Source organism: Callorhinchus milii, unplaced genomic scaffold (genome assembly GCF_018977255.1).
Source record: "Callorhinchus milii isolate IMCB2004 unplaced genomic scaffold, IMCB_Cmil_1.0 Scaffold1, whole genome shotgun sequence".
Classification (NCBI taxonomy): Eukaryota; Metazoa; Chordata; class Chondrichthyes; order Chimaeriformes; family Callorhinchidae; genus Callorhinchus; species Callorhinchus milii.
In genome coordinates, this window is record NW_024704742.1 from 22,695,232 (window position 1) to 22,708,179 (window position 12,948).

Sequence of the window (12,948 nt, forward strand, 5' to 3'; positions counted from 1 at the left end):
CAAGCCACACTTTGGGCTCAACTCATATGATCTAGGCTGACACTCCAATGCAATGCAGAAGTGCGCTGAATTATCAGAGGTGTTGTCCTTTGGATAAGATTTAGACTGAGGTCCTGTCTGCCTTATTTATGTGAGCTATTCGAAAAGATAAGGGAATTTCTTATGGTGTCCTGGCCAACAATCCCATGGATCAAATCGGTCACTCACTTAATGGCTATTTGTGGGAAATTGAAGGGTGCAAATTGGCTGCCATGTTTGGCTTCATAATAAGTCATTACACAAAAAAATATTACTTGATGCTGCAAATCAAAAAAAAATTGTTCCTGACGCTGAGTACTTTAGCCTGTTACAGTTTACAGTTTACTACAGTTTATTTCAATTTATTGTGGCTTCAACATAGAATTGTTGCTGCACACGTGCATAATTCCAGTTTCAAGAGCATTGGTTTGATTTTTATTGAGTCTAATCACTAAACTCCCCACAATTTGGATTGACCTTGACAATGGTAACATTGTAAGAACCAGCTTTGGTCTCCACTCTTCAATAACTTATTAGCCAGAGCTCAGCACTGGGAAGCAGAGCTTAACACATTCTGAGACGCTGAATTTAATTCAGAATAGTGAGTTGGGTGCAAAACTGAAACTGCAAATGGTGGGAATTTCCCTAACTGAGGTAATCCTGGTTTCCCAGATTTCTGACTTAAAACAAAATGGAACAATTTCCAGAAAAATATTGACATCTGTAAACCTCCTTATTTCAATATTAGTAACTCCTTAGCTACCAACTAATCAACATACAATGTGATTGTGATTTCATACTTTGCATGAGAGCCAAAGCATAAACATCAAATACATTTGACCTTTCCTGCCTTTGACAAACACATTCTAGTGCAGCTACTGAACTAGTCACACAATATCTTACTAAGTTGGCTTTTGGCTTAATCTTGTACATTTCATAAAAACCTGCCTTAAAAAATCAACTTAATGAGCCGAATGACCTTCCCGCTTTCCACGTTTTGCACTTCTGAATGAATTATGATACAGTCTTAAGGTTTGAAAGGTGTAATGAGGTCAAAGGAGTTTCTCATGGTGTCCCGGCCAACAATCCCACCAGATAAAAGATTGATCATTCACTTCATGGCTGTTTGTGTGAAATTGCTGTGTCCAATTGGCTGCTGCAAATGCCTACAAAATGCACAGTCACTACACTAATATCCTGTGAAGCCCATAATAATAATAATCCTTGCATTTGATATAGCGCTTTTCATGTCGGGAGGACATCCCAAAGCGCTTCACAGAACACACTGTAAAGTGAATTGACTGTATATTTGTGGGCGAACGCAGCAGCCAATTGCGCACAGCAATGTCCCACAAACAGTCATATGGATTGAAAATGACCAATTTATTATTGTATTGTTTTGCCCTTGAGGCTTCATCGACTTCAAAAGTTCTATAGCCAATGCAATGTTATTATTCATACATGAATCCGCTTGAGAAATGCCTCTTAAAACTGCTGTTGAATGTATTTTTATTGTTATTTTTAATAATGTGCACTTGAACAGTTCAAGGCCTTTCTATCTTTTGTCTTGCTGATTGCCATCAGCTTATATATCATCTATGTTTAAAATGGTTTGCAGAAACTGACGCACAGAGAAACATGCCAGCAGTTTTAGAGCTTAAAGAGCAGCGGAGATTAATTCCAGGAACCTTTGTATTGTTCTGATGGATGTTATTCCGCTGAAAACAATGAGCGAAGGTGACATCATGGGAGAGTGGTAGCCTGGGAACGTGACTGAGAATGACCACATGAGGGAGTTATCAACCTGTACCATAGATTCCACAGTGCTCTTACACGAATGACTGCCATTGGCATTTATGCTAATTCAACTTTATTTAGTAACTCGCTCAATCAACGTACGTGGTCATTTTCGATGTGGCTTCTCCAAAAACAAAAACAGAATTCAACTTTCTCTTTCGTTTTTTCTCTCTGACCTATAAAGTGTAATTCATATACTAAGGAAGCAGTTTGATCTGCAATTTAATATTCGTGAACAGTTTGCTTCTGTTAAGACAGTATCCCACTGTAAATGTGATGGGCTTCACTGACCTGCAGTGTGGATGTCAAGGGGGCTTTCTGTGCTGTTATACATTTGAATCCCTAAACAAGCTGAGAGTTGGTGAAGTTGAGCTGCACTGTCTGAAGTGGATCAGCCTAGTCACGTGATGAGCACATGAAGTCATTGCAAGTTTTCCTGTTTTGAAATTCATTTGTAAAACTATCTGGGTTGATAAAAGGGCTGTGCTGTGGCTGTTATATTTTTTTGCAGATGTGCTGTTCAGAATTGTTGGTGGTCTGAGCACTACAAGTGGGTGTGATATTGCAGTTTTGGCTGTTATCAGGCGCCTGCTGGTATCTACCCTCTTTGAGTTGCTTCTCTATTTCAGTGGGAGGCCCTCATCAACCCCTCATTGCTGCACTGCCTACAGCTGCACGAGCTGCAGTGAAAGTAGTGAAATGAAGGGAGAAAACTAACACTAATGTGCAGCAACTAATTTCTTGACCCTCATAGGGAAACAAATTGCAGCCAAGCCCAAACCCTGTACTGATCTCACCTCCGCAAATACGTTTCTTCATTAAATGTTGTTTAATAGCAATGGGGACTGAGAACTGTGACTGACTGTTTTTTTTGTTGTGAGCTAAACCAGGTTGTTGAGGCCAATTGTAGCATCTGTCTCAGATCAGCTAACTCAGGGTGGTCCAACAGGCGATTCACGAGCCAATTTCATCCGGCAACCCCCCTCTCCCTCCTTTTCATCTGGCCCATCCGCTCCCTCCATAAACCTAGAAGGGAAATGCAAAAATATTGCTCGTGCAGCACACGGACGTTTCTCAAATAGGGCATCCAGCCCTCAGCAGCCAGCAGTTGGACCACCCTGAGCTAACTTATTAGTAACTGCACATTGGTCTTGTCAGTCTATCTCTCAGCTGCTAGTTAGATAAGGTCACTGAGCAAATGGGGACCTAGATTTTTCTACCTGCAATATTGCCACAATTTCATTTGATATGCATCAACATGTACGTTTCCTTTTTTTTTAGCGAGACACACACCTGGAACATGTTCGTCAAAACTACCACGAGATGTCCTTAGAATACGTCTGTAAATTGCAAGAGATTCAGGAGCGTAAGAAATTTGAGTTTGTGGAGCCTGTAAGTAAATTAACATTAAAATAAAATGCTAACGTATGCAGTTTGGGGCGTGCTTTAATCCACAAAGGTCTAGTTTTCTTTTGAATACATGAGATTGAAATTTGCTGATAACTGATAACTTGAGCATTGCTGACGACTTTGTGCAGGTTCTGGCATTGATATACTTGTTCTTTTGAGGAAGAGTTTCCTCTCTTTTAAATTAATTTTAAATTGTACTTTGTTCCAGTTTGAGATTAATAGCTCTATAAACATTAAGTGGGTGGAGGTAGAGGGGAGATTCAACAGAATGGGCCACAGTCTCTGAGGCATAAGCCACGAGCTGGTTATGTTATGTCACTGGGAGAAATTGGGCAAGTTTATCCACTCTGTCCACAAAATACACAGTCAATCCACTTGACAGTATATTCTGTGAAACGCTTTTGAGGCGACTCAACGATAAGGCACTATATCATATGCAAGGATTATTCTTATTCTTTCCTATTTCCTTTTCTTTGTCTCCCAAACCTGATGCCTCCAGTCAGGAAGATGAGCTGATGCTCAGCTCACTGTCAGTTCTCTTAGGCATCACCTTAACATGTAATTCCCTTCCCTGGATTTATTTTCCTCCCCCTCCCTCATTGTTAGGTACCACCATTACACTTGGGGCCTTCCTGTGTTACTTGCCTCTAGTTTGGAACAGAATAGTACCCGAAGTCACGTCTGCCAACGCTCCACGGCCCCCAGTGTTATGTGGAACCTTACTCCACCTCTGTTCAATATTTTATAGTCATAAGGGATCCTCATAACTGATCTGGTGCAATGTTATCTGTGCAAACGTTGGGGCGGTGTCGGTGATATAAGTGTGCCGTTCGCTGCAGTACATTATTTTCTTTATTGCAAAGCATTATAAGCTTTAATCAGCACTCCCGTCATTTTGACTTTCTTTCAAGTGCAGTGGTCTCGTCACTTTCGGTTTTGTTTAGCCGTGTCAAAAGGGCAGGAGTGTAGATACTGTATGACAAGTGACTAATTATAACCGGGTGAACGTGCTGGCGGACTACCACTGTAAGAATCCAGTGGACAGTACTCCTGTCTTGGGTGGTTATGTGAAAACTTACAAAAATGTACAGTGCAAAAATGTTTTGACAGGTTCTGGCATTGGCATACTTATTCTTCTTCCAAGTTTTTTGACTTTTTCCTAAACTTTTATTTTGTTTTCCCCCTCTCTTCCAGATGCTCTCTTTCTTTCAAATGCTCTTCACGTTTTATCATCATGGCTATGAGCTGGCCAAAGATTTCAATCACTACAAGACCGAGCTGCACCTCAACATACAAAATGTGTGTGTTTCTTTCTCAATCTGGTTCTGCCTGTGCAGTATGTCTGCAATTGGGGTTTAAAGCTATCGTACCACATTTAGAACAAAAGGACATTGCTCCGGTTTGATCTTCGCGGAGATCTTACCGCAATCAGATTTTCTTTATTGCAAAGCATTATAAGCAAGCACCTTGCATGGTGACCACAGACATCAGTCTCTGTCTTCAACCCACCCCCCCACATCCCACCCCAGCCCAGTGAACAATTTCACAAAATTTGGTTTAAACCACAAAACAATTTCCCAAACAATATTCAAAAGCCATTGGACTAGGATTCACAGTTTCTTCTTGGGAAATTGATCGTTTAACAGTCTGATGTTTTATTTTAATTTAAGATCCCAGAGATAGATTGTTGGAATGGAAAGTGGACTCTCTCCCTGGAGGGACACATCTTGCTTTACCTTGCTGTGGTAAACTGAGTGTCCCATCCACCCACAAAACACGCTTTAGAGGATGCAAGGGTTATTATAAAACGTTTTGAAAAAAGATTTTGTAATATCCTGATCTGCACTCAGCCTGAACGTAAAAACATACAATTGCAACAAATAGTGGCTGCTGCTGCCACCTGCTGTCCAACCTGCATGCAGGGCTCTTCGGTGGCAAGTGGCCACCAAATCGTACCCCCAGATTTTGCCAAGTGGGGAATTAAAAAAAAATGAGTAGTGTATTATTTTGGTTGCTTATTTTGCTGTACATTGTAATTAAAATGCATCTAGTGTTGATGTTTGATGCTGCAGATGTTGCCACTGGCTCTGCAGCTGCTTATTCCACCTACCATTCGTTGTTTTACAGGCTCGGAATCGATTTGATGGCGCGAGGTCAGAAGTGGAGGAACTAATGCAGAAAATCAAGAAAAACCCTCAAGAACATATGAGAATGAGTTCCTCTGTTATGGAGGGATATCTCTATTTGCAGGAAAAAAGTGTGTACATCTCTTTAGGATCGTGACTAATTTTTTTTAATGCTTGCTTTCAGCTTCAAAATATCCAGCTTTTCGATTTGAATAATGTATTCAATGTTTTTTTTTAAAAACTACACATTTTTAATATTGCTGTCTGTAATCCATTGGGATGCAAGTGAACAGGGTGACATGTAGGCAGGAGTGATTAAATCTGCTGAGGAGCTCTCATGTACCAACCTTCCTCTGTTCAGCGAGCTCTGGCCTGCTCCATGTCCCCCACTCTGCCCACCCCATCATTGACATTCAGGCCTTCACACTCAACTAGCTTTCGTAATCCATACAGCAATGTTCAACATATGACATTTCTGCCCCCACCCTTTGGAACGCCATCCCACAGTCCCTTCGCCTCGCTCCCTCCGTTTCCTCCTTCAAGGCCTGTTTCAAGACCCTCCTCTTCGGTCACCCTTCTACCCCTACCCTCCCTGCTCACCACACCTCCTTATTCCAATCCCCAGTTCAGGCCCCAAACCTTGACTGTCTCCCTCCTGACATGAAAGGCACTATGCAACTGTAATTTGTTGTTGGTGTTCCTGTGACTATAGAAATACTATAGAAATATCAGGTGTTGAATGCTGCTGCAGGGAGTATAAAAGCTAGTTTTGCAGTGAAGGTTTGAGGAAGAATCTTAGACTTCTCTCCAAATTCACCAGTGATTATTTATCTCCCGCAGATAGGCTAAGTTGGGTACCAGCTGCAACAACTAGTAAATGATCGGTTGAAAGGAATGGGTTTATGGGGCCAACGAGCTTCCATCTTAAGGTAGCGGTTTTGTGCATTGCTCCTTAAGGTTTGACATTTAGGTCCATTGGGTGGCATTGAACAAGACAGCATCACAGACATTTCAGGCCTGAATGATATTGAGTCTCGGGTTATTGCAGTGTATAGTGTATTAATTTGATGGCTGAAGTTACTTGCAATATTGTGAGCTGTAACAGTTCAGTGAATGGTTCAACACCGCCTGAATGCTGTATTCCAGGAGCTGTTCCGTTTGGTTCAACCTGGGTGAAGCATTACTGCTCCTATAGAAAAGAGACAAAGAAGTTTACAATGGTGCCATTTGATCAGAAGGCGGGTGGAAAAATTGTGAGTATTTAAGCTGCAATCAAACAGAATAAAATCCACATTTACTCAAAGGGTGAAAGGAGATTCACTTGTATTACCATGTACTTAAGAACCGACTGTAATAAGACTGACTTAAAATGTTATTCAATTCGACAAAGTAAAATCATTAAATAACTTGTTTTACTTCTCCATTATCATGGAATACTGCAGATAACAACAATAACAAAATTACATTTGTATAGCGCCTTTCACGTCGGGACAACGTGCCAAGGCGCTGGACAGACAGAGTTACGGACCCGAGCTGAGGGTCACCTGGGTGGGTAACTGGATTACCGAGACCACCACAGAAAGCTAACTCAATTCTGACATTGTGTTGCCAGACATGTCGATAATAATGATAATAAAAAAATAATAATTTGGTCATTTAACCCATGACTGTTTGTGGGATCCTGCTGTGGCACTATATCAAATGCAAGGATTATTATTATTATTATTGTCACCTTGGAGCCAGTTCAGTTTCAAGGAGTCCCTGCTTACCTCCCAAGCAAAGCCTGATGTGCAGCTTGAGCCCACAACTTTCTGACTCCGAGGCGAGAATGCCCCTAACTGAGTTAACACACTGAGCGAGCTGAACCTGAGCCAGGGTTCACCTTTTCTGCTCCTCTTTTTCACTCCCATCCATTTTGCTTGTTGCCAAAACTCCAGGTCACTACATTTAATGTTATCAGGAAAGGTGTTTGTACTGCCATCCGGAAAGGTGTTGTATTTTTGAATGGGTTCTTCCAAAGGTTAGTATTTATTTTTGTTTCATGTTTTGTCATCAGGGTGAAGAGGATGAATTCACTCTGCAGTCCTGCACGAGAAAAAAGTCAGACACCGTAGAAAAGAGGTTCTGTTTTGACATCGAAGCAGTCGACAGGTAAAATCCTTCTCATGTCCCACTTGCTGTGATTTGAAAACGACACATTAGGAAGGCTTGTGTGTGTATTGTCTTGTGTTATTTTTGTGTAGTGGGGTGTATTAGCAGAACATCAGTCTGTATCTTAGCCTCAGAGCTTTGGACCTCTCTCCCTCAATCCATCCGTCTTGCCCCTCCTTCCCTTCTTTGAGACTGCGACTGAAGGCCTTCCTCTTTGACTGTGCTAACAGTCACCTCCTCCCTCCCCCTGGCTCGGCGTTGGGCTCTGCCATTTTTAAGTGTCACCCTGCGTGAAGGGCGCTATATAAATGCAAGTTATTGTTGTTAATGTTTCAGAGAATTTCTTGATTTGAGTTGTAATGCTGTGAAGTACAGGATCTACAGGTTTGTGTTTTCCTTTTCCGGCTGAACAAGGAGAAAAAACACAGGATCAGTGTTCTACTTTTGGAGAGTTGTGGATTGTTGGCAAGAGATTGTTATGTCCCCACATTGTTTACCTGCATCTAACATGGGCTCAGTGTTGGCCACAAAGAGCGGGGAAAGTGTGCTTTTCCGAAGCTTCTGGACTAGAATAATTTCCTCTCTGGTTTGACACCATTTCATGGATTATTTCCAGGAGGAACTGACGAAACTCATAAAAAATAAACCAAAGGGAAAAAAAACAAGAAAAAATAAACCAAGGATAAAAGATAAACCAAGAAAAACCTATTCAGGATAATTTTTAATATTTTTTTTAAACAAAATTACACAACCACTTGTGGTCTAGGATTGTAAGGAGTCTTTTTATTCTAGTTAAAGGTGCCAAGCAGGTGGATCAGGAAACTGCAGAAGGGTTTCAAAAAGGAATCAGACAAGTCAGGCAGGGTTATTAGACACAGAGGTCTAATCTGTGCTGATTCTTCAAAGGTTTAATCAATGTCAAATTTCTCTGGTGCTCGGATACATCTCTGGCTGAGCCACTCGAACGCTGATCTCATTCTCAGCCTTCATGAAATTGGATTGTTATAATAATACTACTTGCATTTGATATAGAGCCTTACTACGCCATTGAGATGTCTCAAAGCGCTTCACAGAATATACTGTAAAGTAGTTTTGACTGGGTATTTAACAGCCAAAAGCTGTTGGCTTTGACTGGAGTCCGAGTGGGGTCCCAATGAGTTGCCATGAGGAACACCTGGAATTAATCTTCGAATTTTGCAGCGCAGAGGGAGGCCATTCAGCCCATCATGACAATGCCAGTGTTCTGAAAAAGCCTACCCATCTAGTCTCAGTCCAATTCCGGTTTATTTCTATTGTTGAACTGCCCTTTTTGGTAGAGCATTCCACGTGTGTGTTTTTGCATGCCTACAGGATACTATGTTAATGAACTGCTGTAAACTGAACCCAGTCAGACACATATATTGAAGGAATCTTGTGGGAAATTCAATGGGTTGCCCAAATGATCTCTTCCCTTAAGTTTTTACTAATGTGCTTTACTATTATGTGCCTTTATGCCAACGATTCATTTATCTTAGTGAGATCGTAAAAAGGGATGAAGTGACGCCGTATAAAATTATCTATAAAATTGTATAGTGGATTGTCCGTCCAGTGTCCATTGGTTACTGCATCAAGTTGTATTTTGCAGGCAAGGTGTGTTCACCATGCAGGCAGTTACAGAAGGTGATCGGAAGCTATGGATGGAAGCCATGGATGGAACAGAACCTGTAAGTCAGTGCGCTCATACTGTGAGCAGTCACATGCAGTATATTTTATAGGGTGATTCAGGTTGATTCTCTATTCAAGTCCAATTCTATTCAAATAAATCACTATTATTATTAATAATAATGATTCCCACATTTGATATAATGTCTTTCATGTCAGGAGCTTGTCTGAAAGGGTTTTACTGTTCGGTGCAGTGTCTATATTTTGCAGGCAAACACGGCAGCCAATTTGTGCACTGCAGTGCCTCCTAGATGACCGTGAAGCGAGCAACCAATTCAGTGCTATAACCGATTATAGGCTATTTTCTGGGACTCCCTGTTCACCCTTGGGAAGAGAAGACGTAGTGGGGACTTTATAGAAATGTTTAAAATGATGAAGGATGCAAATATTTTGATGCAAGTCTGCTTTTCTGTTTCGAAAACTTGAACAAGGGATCATAGCTTCAGAATAAGCACAACAAAAGTGGGTAGGAAGAGCAGGAGCTTTTTTTAAGTAAAAAAATGGTGCTAGAGCAAGGAACTACAAATGGTTTCACACAGGAATTAGAAATGAAAAGGATTCAAGGTGTTCAGTGCTGAGGAAAATGTGTTGAAGGAATCTTTCGGGAAGCTGGATGGATAGTTAGGTAGACCAATGATTTACTCCTGGGTCGTGCTTCGCCACTGTCAAGCACTCAGAGACGTTACCCTGCTTGAGGGACGCTAGATAAATGCAAGTTGTTGTTGCCCTATTGTTATGTAATACTGTATTTTCTTGAGTTATCTTAGTCCACTTCCTTTTTTTGAAGCATGCAATTTTTTATCTAGTCTGTGACTGACACATCTGCTCCCTCTACTCAACGAACTGCTTCATTTCCCCTGCCCTACCTTCCCCCTGGAATCTTTACAACTCGCCTGCTCTCTCGCCACTTGAGACAATTCTTCAACGCGCTTTCAGTCATCTTTTCTCCCCCACCCAAACCCTCCTCTGCTACCTCAACTAGCTCTGTGAGCGCTCTAACACGTCCTCCTGACAGGAAAAGCACTCTGTAACTGGAAATTGGATTGTGAATATAATGATTGGTATATAAAGCTATATTTACTTAGGACACTTTCAGATAAAAACTTTGCAAATTAAATGGTCATGGAATTGAAAGCTGCGCTTTTGTGTGAAATTCATTGTAACTTCTTAACAAAATCCTCTTAACAATGTTTTCTATTACTGACAGGTCTATTTAATCAACAAAACTGATTTAAGACGAGAAGGATGTAAGTATATTGTAATAGTAAATTATTTATTCCAACACATTGGCAGAACTTGAAGGGGCTGAACAGTCACTGAGCAGGGATTTATCACATTTACCTCATGTTAACGCTGCAAGCCACTGCCCTAATGAGCAGCCTGGTCCTAGCTAGACAAGCATCAGGAAAGCTTGCCAGGCAGTGCTCTCAATGGCGAGTTATGTGGTTTTAGCTGGTTAGACTCCAGCAGTAACTCAACCCACACTCTGGGGTCCCTAAGTCTTGGCTCTTGCCAGCTTGATTAGGTAAAACCAGAGTCAATTAGGTAAAAGTTGGGTGCATCCCTGCTTTTCAAATTTCCATGTGTAGATTGCATACTTGTCTGGGAGGGATACTCTTAAGCATGGTTAGGAGTATTTGCATGGCAGGCATCAAGGCTGACCGAACGAAAATCAACTAAAATGACTATTTTCAATTGGTGATTGCAATATTTCTCATCACTGTGTAATTGATAAGAAATATTACTCTTCTATGCTGTGAATATTTGGAGTGGATTCATTATAAACGTAAACACAATAGTGAATGAGATGGCATGGATGTCCACAGCAAAGATCTCTGGTTTGCTGACAAGTTTTATATTCGTTATTGGTATTAATTCACATTGTGCAACCATCATGGCGATTGTCCTCATTTCTCATACAACTTTCAGCTCAGATGGAGGCTGTGTGGCTAATCATTTCTGAGCCGCACTACTCTCCTCCCTCTGTGGAGTTCTCTGTATCTTTTATTGATAGTTTTAAGTGCACGGTTGGTTATTGCTTATGCGTCTCTTGATGTCACAGCAAGCTCGCTGTGTTAAAGAATAACAAAAGCTATAACACAATCTATTGTTAGTTTCTCAGATCAAAACTTTAGGATGAACCAGGAGAGTGGAACAGAAGGAAATAGGTTTGGAGTTGTGATGGGCAATTTTAGGACAGATACCAGGACGTTTTCTTAGGGAACAGGTTGACAGGAAAAGTTGTCGAGGCCAGGACATTGGACTGATTTTTTTAAAAGACACAGCTGAATTCTGTGATGGGAGGATGAGTATTCTGGAGGGATGAGATCAGATGGGCCAAACCGATCTGGTGATTAATTTTCTATTTTTCTTCCTTTTTTTAAACAAAATTTTATTTTCCGTTTAAGACGCACAACTGGATAGCATGGGTTTCAACATCATAAAGAAATGTATTCACGCAATCGAAACAAGGGGTAATGTAACAATTTATTCTTCACAAAGTTAAACTGTTATGTGGTAACTTGCTGTTCTGTGAAAGGCGCTATAGAAATGTAATTTTGTTGTTGTTGTTAATACTTTACAATGACTTAGTTCCTCTTTGACCATGTCTTTGGTCATCTTTTCCTCCCGCAGCTGGAGTGCAAACACAGGACTGTCCTCCCACCAACAAAGGCTCTACATAATTTTTGTGTGTCCTCATTCCACTGTTCTGGGAACATTTCTCCAACCCACGACAGCATCTTGACTGACCACCACCATCATCATAATAATAATAATAATCCTTGCATTTAATATAGCGCCTTATCATGCCGTTGAGACGTCTCAAAGCGCTTCACAAATATATTGTAAAGTACATTGACTATATTTTGTGGGCGAAATGCAGCAGCCAATTGCACACAGTAGTGTCCCTCAAACAGTGGTGGATTAAGTGACCATGTTATTATTATTTATTATTAATTGGAAGGGATTATTACTCCTGGAAAACGATCCACCAATTGACTAATAACCAGGTTCCTAAGAGGCATGTGAAGTAAGGAAACTTGCCTTTGGTTTCGCTCTGCCAACTTGTGAGGCGAGTGCTTTAATCAATACTCTACAGGACTCCTGGAGTAAAACTGTACTCCATAGAATAAACCCCAGATTCACCGGACTCCGGGTATCGGAATTAGAAGCTAGCTGGACTGGGTGTGAGACCAAACAATTAAAAAATTTTTGGTGATTCCTATCACTTCCTGCCTCATGTCCTTGCTAACCTTCACAGTGTCTGCGTGGAGGCCTGCTTTGGTGACTGCCACCTAGTGTGATATTGACTTTGACTCAGATTTTTTTTAGTAAGGCTGGAATCCCACAAACACATGATAGCTAAGTTTAACATACAGTCGTTTGCACATAAAAAGCACAGTGACAAAAAATGCTGGTAACTGCATTGCTGGTAGTAATTACACTCAGCTGAAAGTTCCTGCTCGTCGGACTGAATCTCCTTGCTCTGCATAAATTGGCTGTCATGTTTACTTGCAAATTAACGGTCACTAAACTTGACCCACGTTCGCTGTGAAGTGCTTGGAGGTGTTTCTATTTGATGGGCGCTGGATCATAGGCAAGGATCGTTTTTGTTGCAACGGCACAAAGATTAACTTTTTGTCATTATATGTTCAAGGAGGGGGAAGAAACCTGATGAAATGGTATTCCTAGGAGCAAGGCAAGCTGGAGATGTTTAAATCAGCTTTCTGCATGGTTACTGAAA

General features: G+C 41.1%; 1 protein-coding gene across 1 annotated transcript in view; it reads left to right on the top strand.

Annotated features, from left to right (window-relative positions):
* Positions 1–12,948, top strand: part of arhgap10 (Rho GTPase activating protein 10) — a 100,348-nt gene that overhangs the window by 47,708 nt on the left and 39,692 nt on the right. The window contains exons 6-13 of the mRNA XM_042338315.1: positions 3,097–3,207; positions 4,420–4,524; positions 5,353–5,482; positions 6,498–6,604; positions 7,408–7,502; positions 9,127–9,205; positions 10,411–10,450; positions 11,612–11,677. Of these exons, the coding sequence (XP_042194249.1) occupies positions 3,097–3,207; positions 4,420–4,524; positions 5,353–5,482; positions 6,498–6,604; positions 7,408–7,502; positions 9,127–9,205; positions 10,411–10,450; positions 11,612–11,677 (733 nt within the window). The remainder of the gene's footprint in view (positions 1–3,096; positions 3,208–4,419; positions 4,525–5,352; positions 5,483–6,497; positions 6,605–7,407; positions 7,503–9,126; positions 9,206–10,410; positions 10,451–11,611; positions 11,678–12,948) is intronic.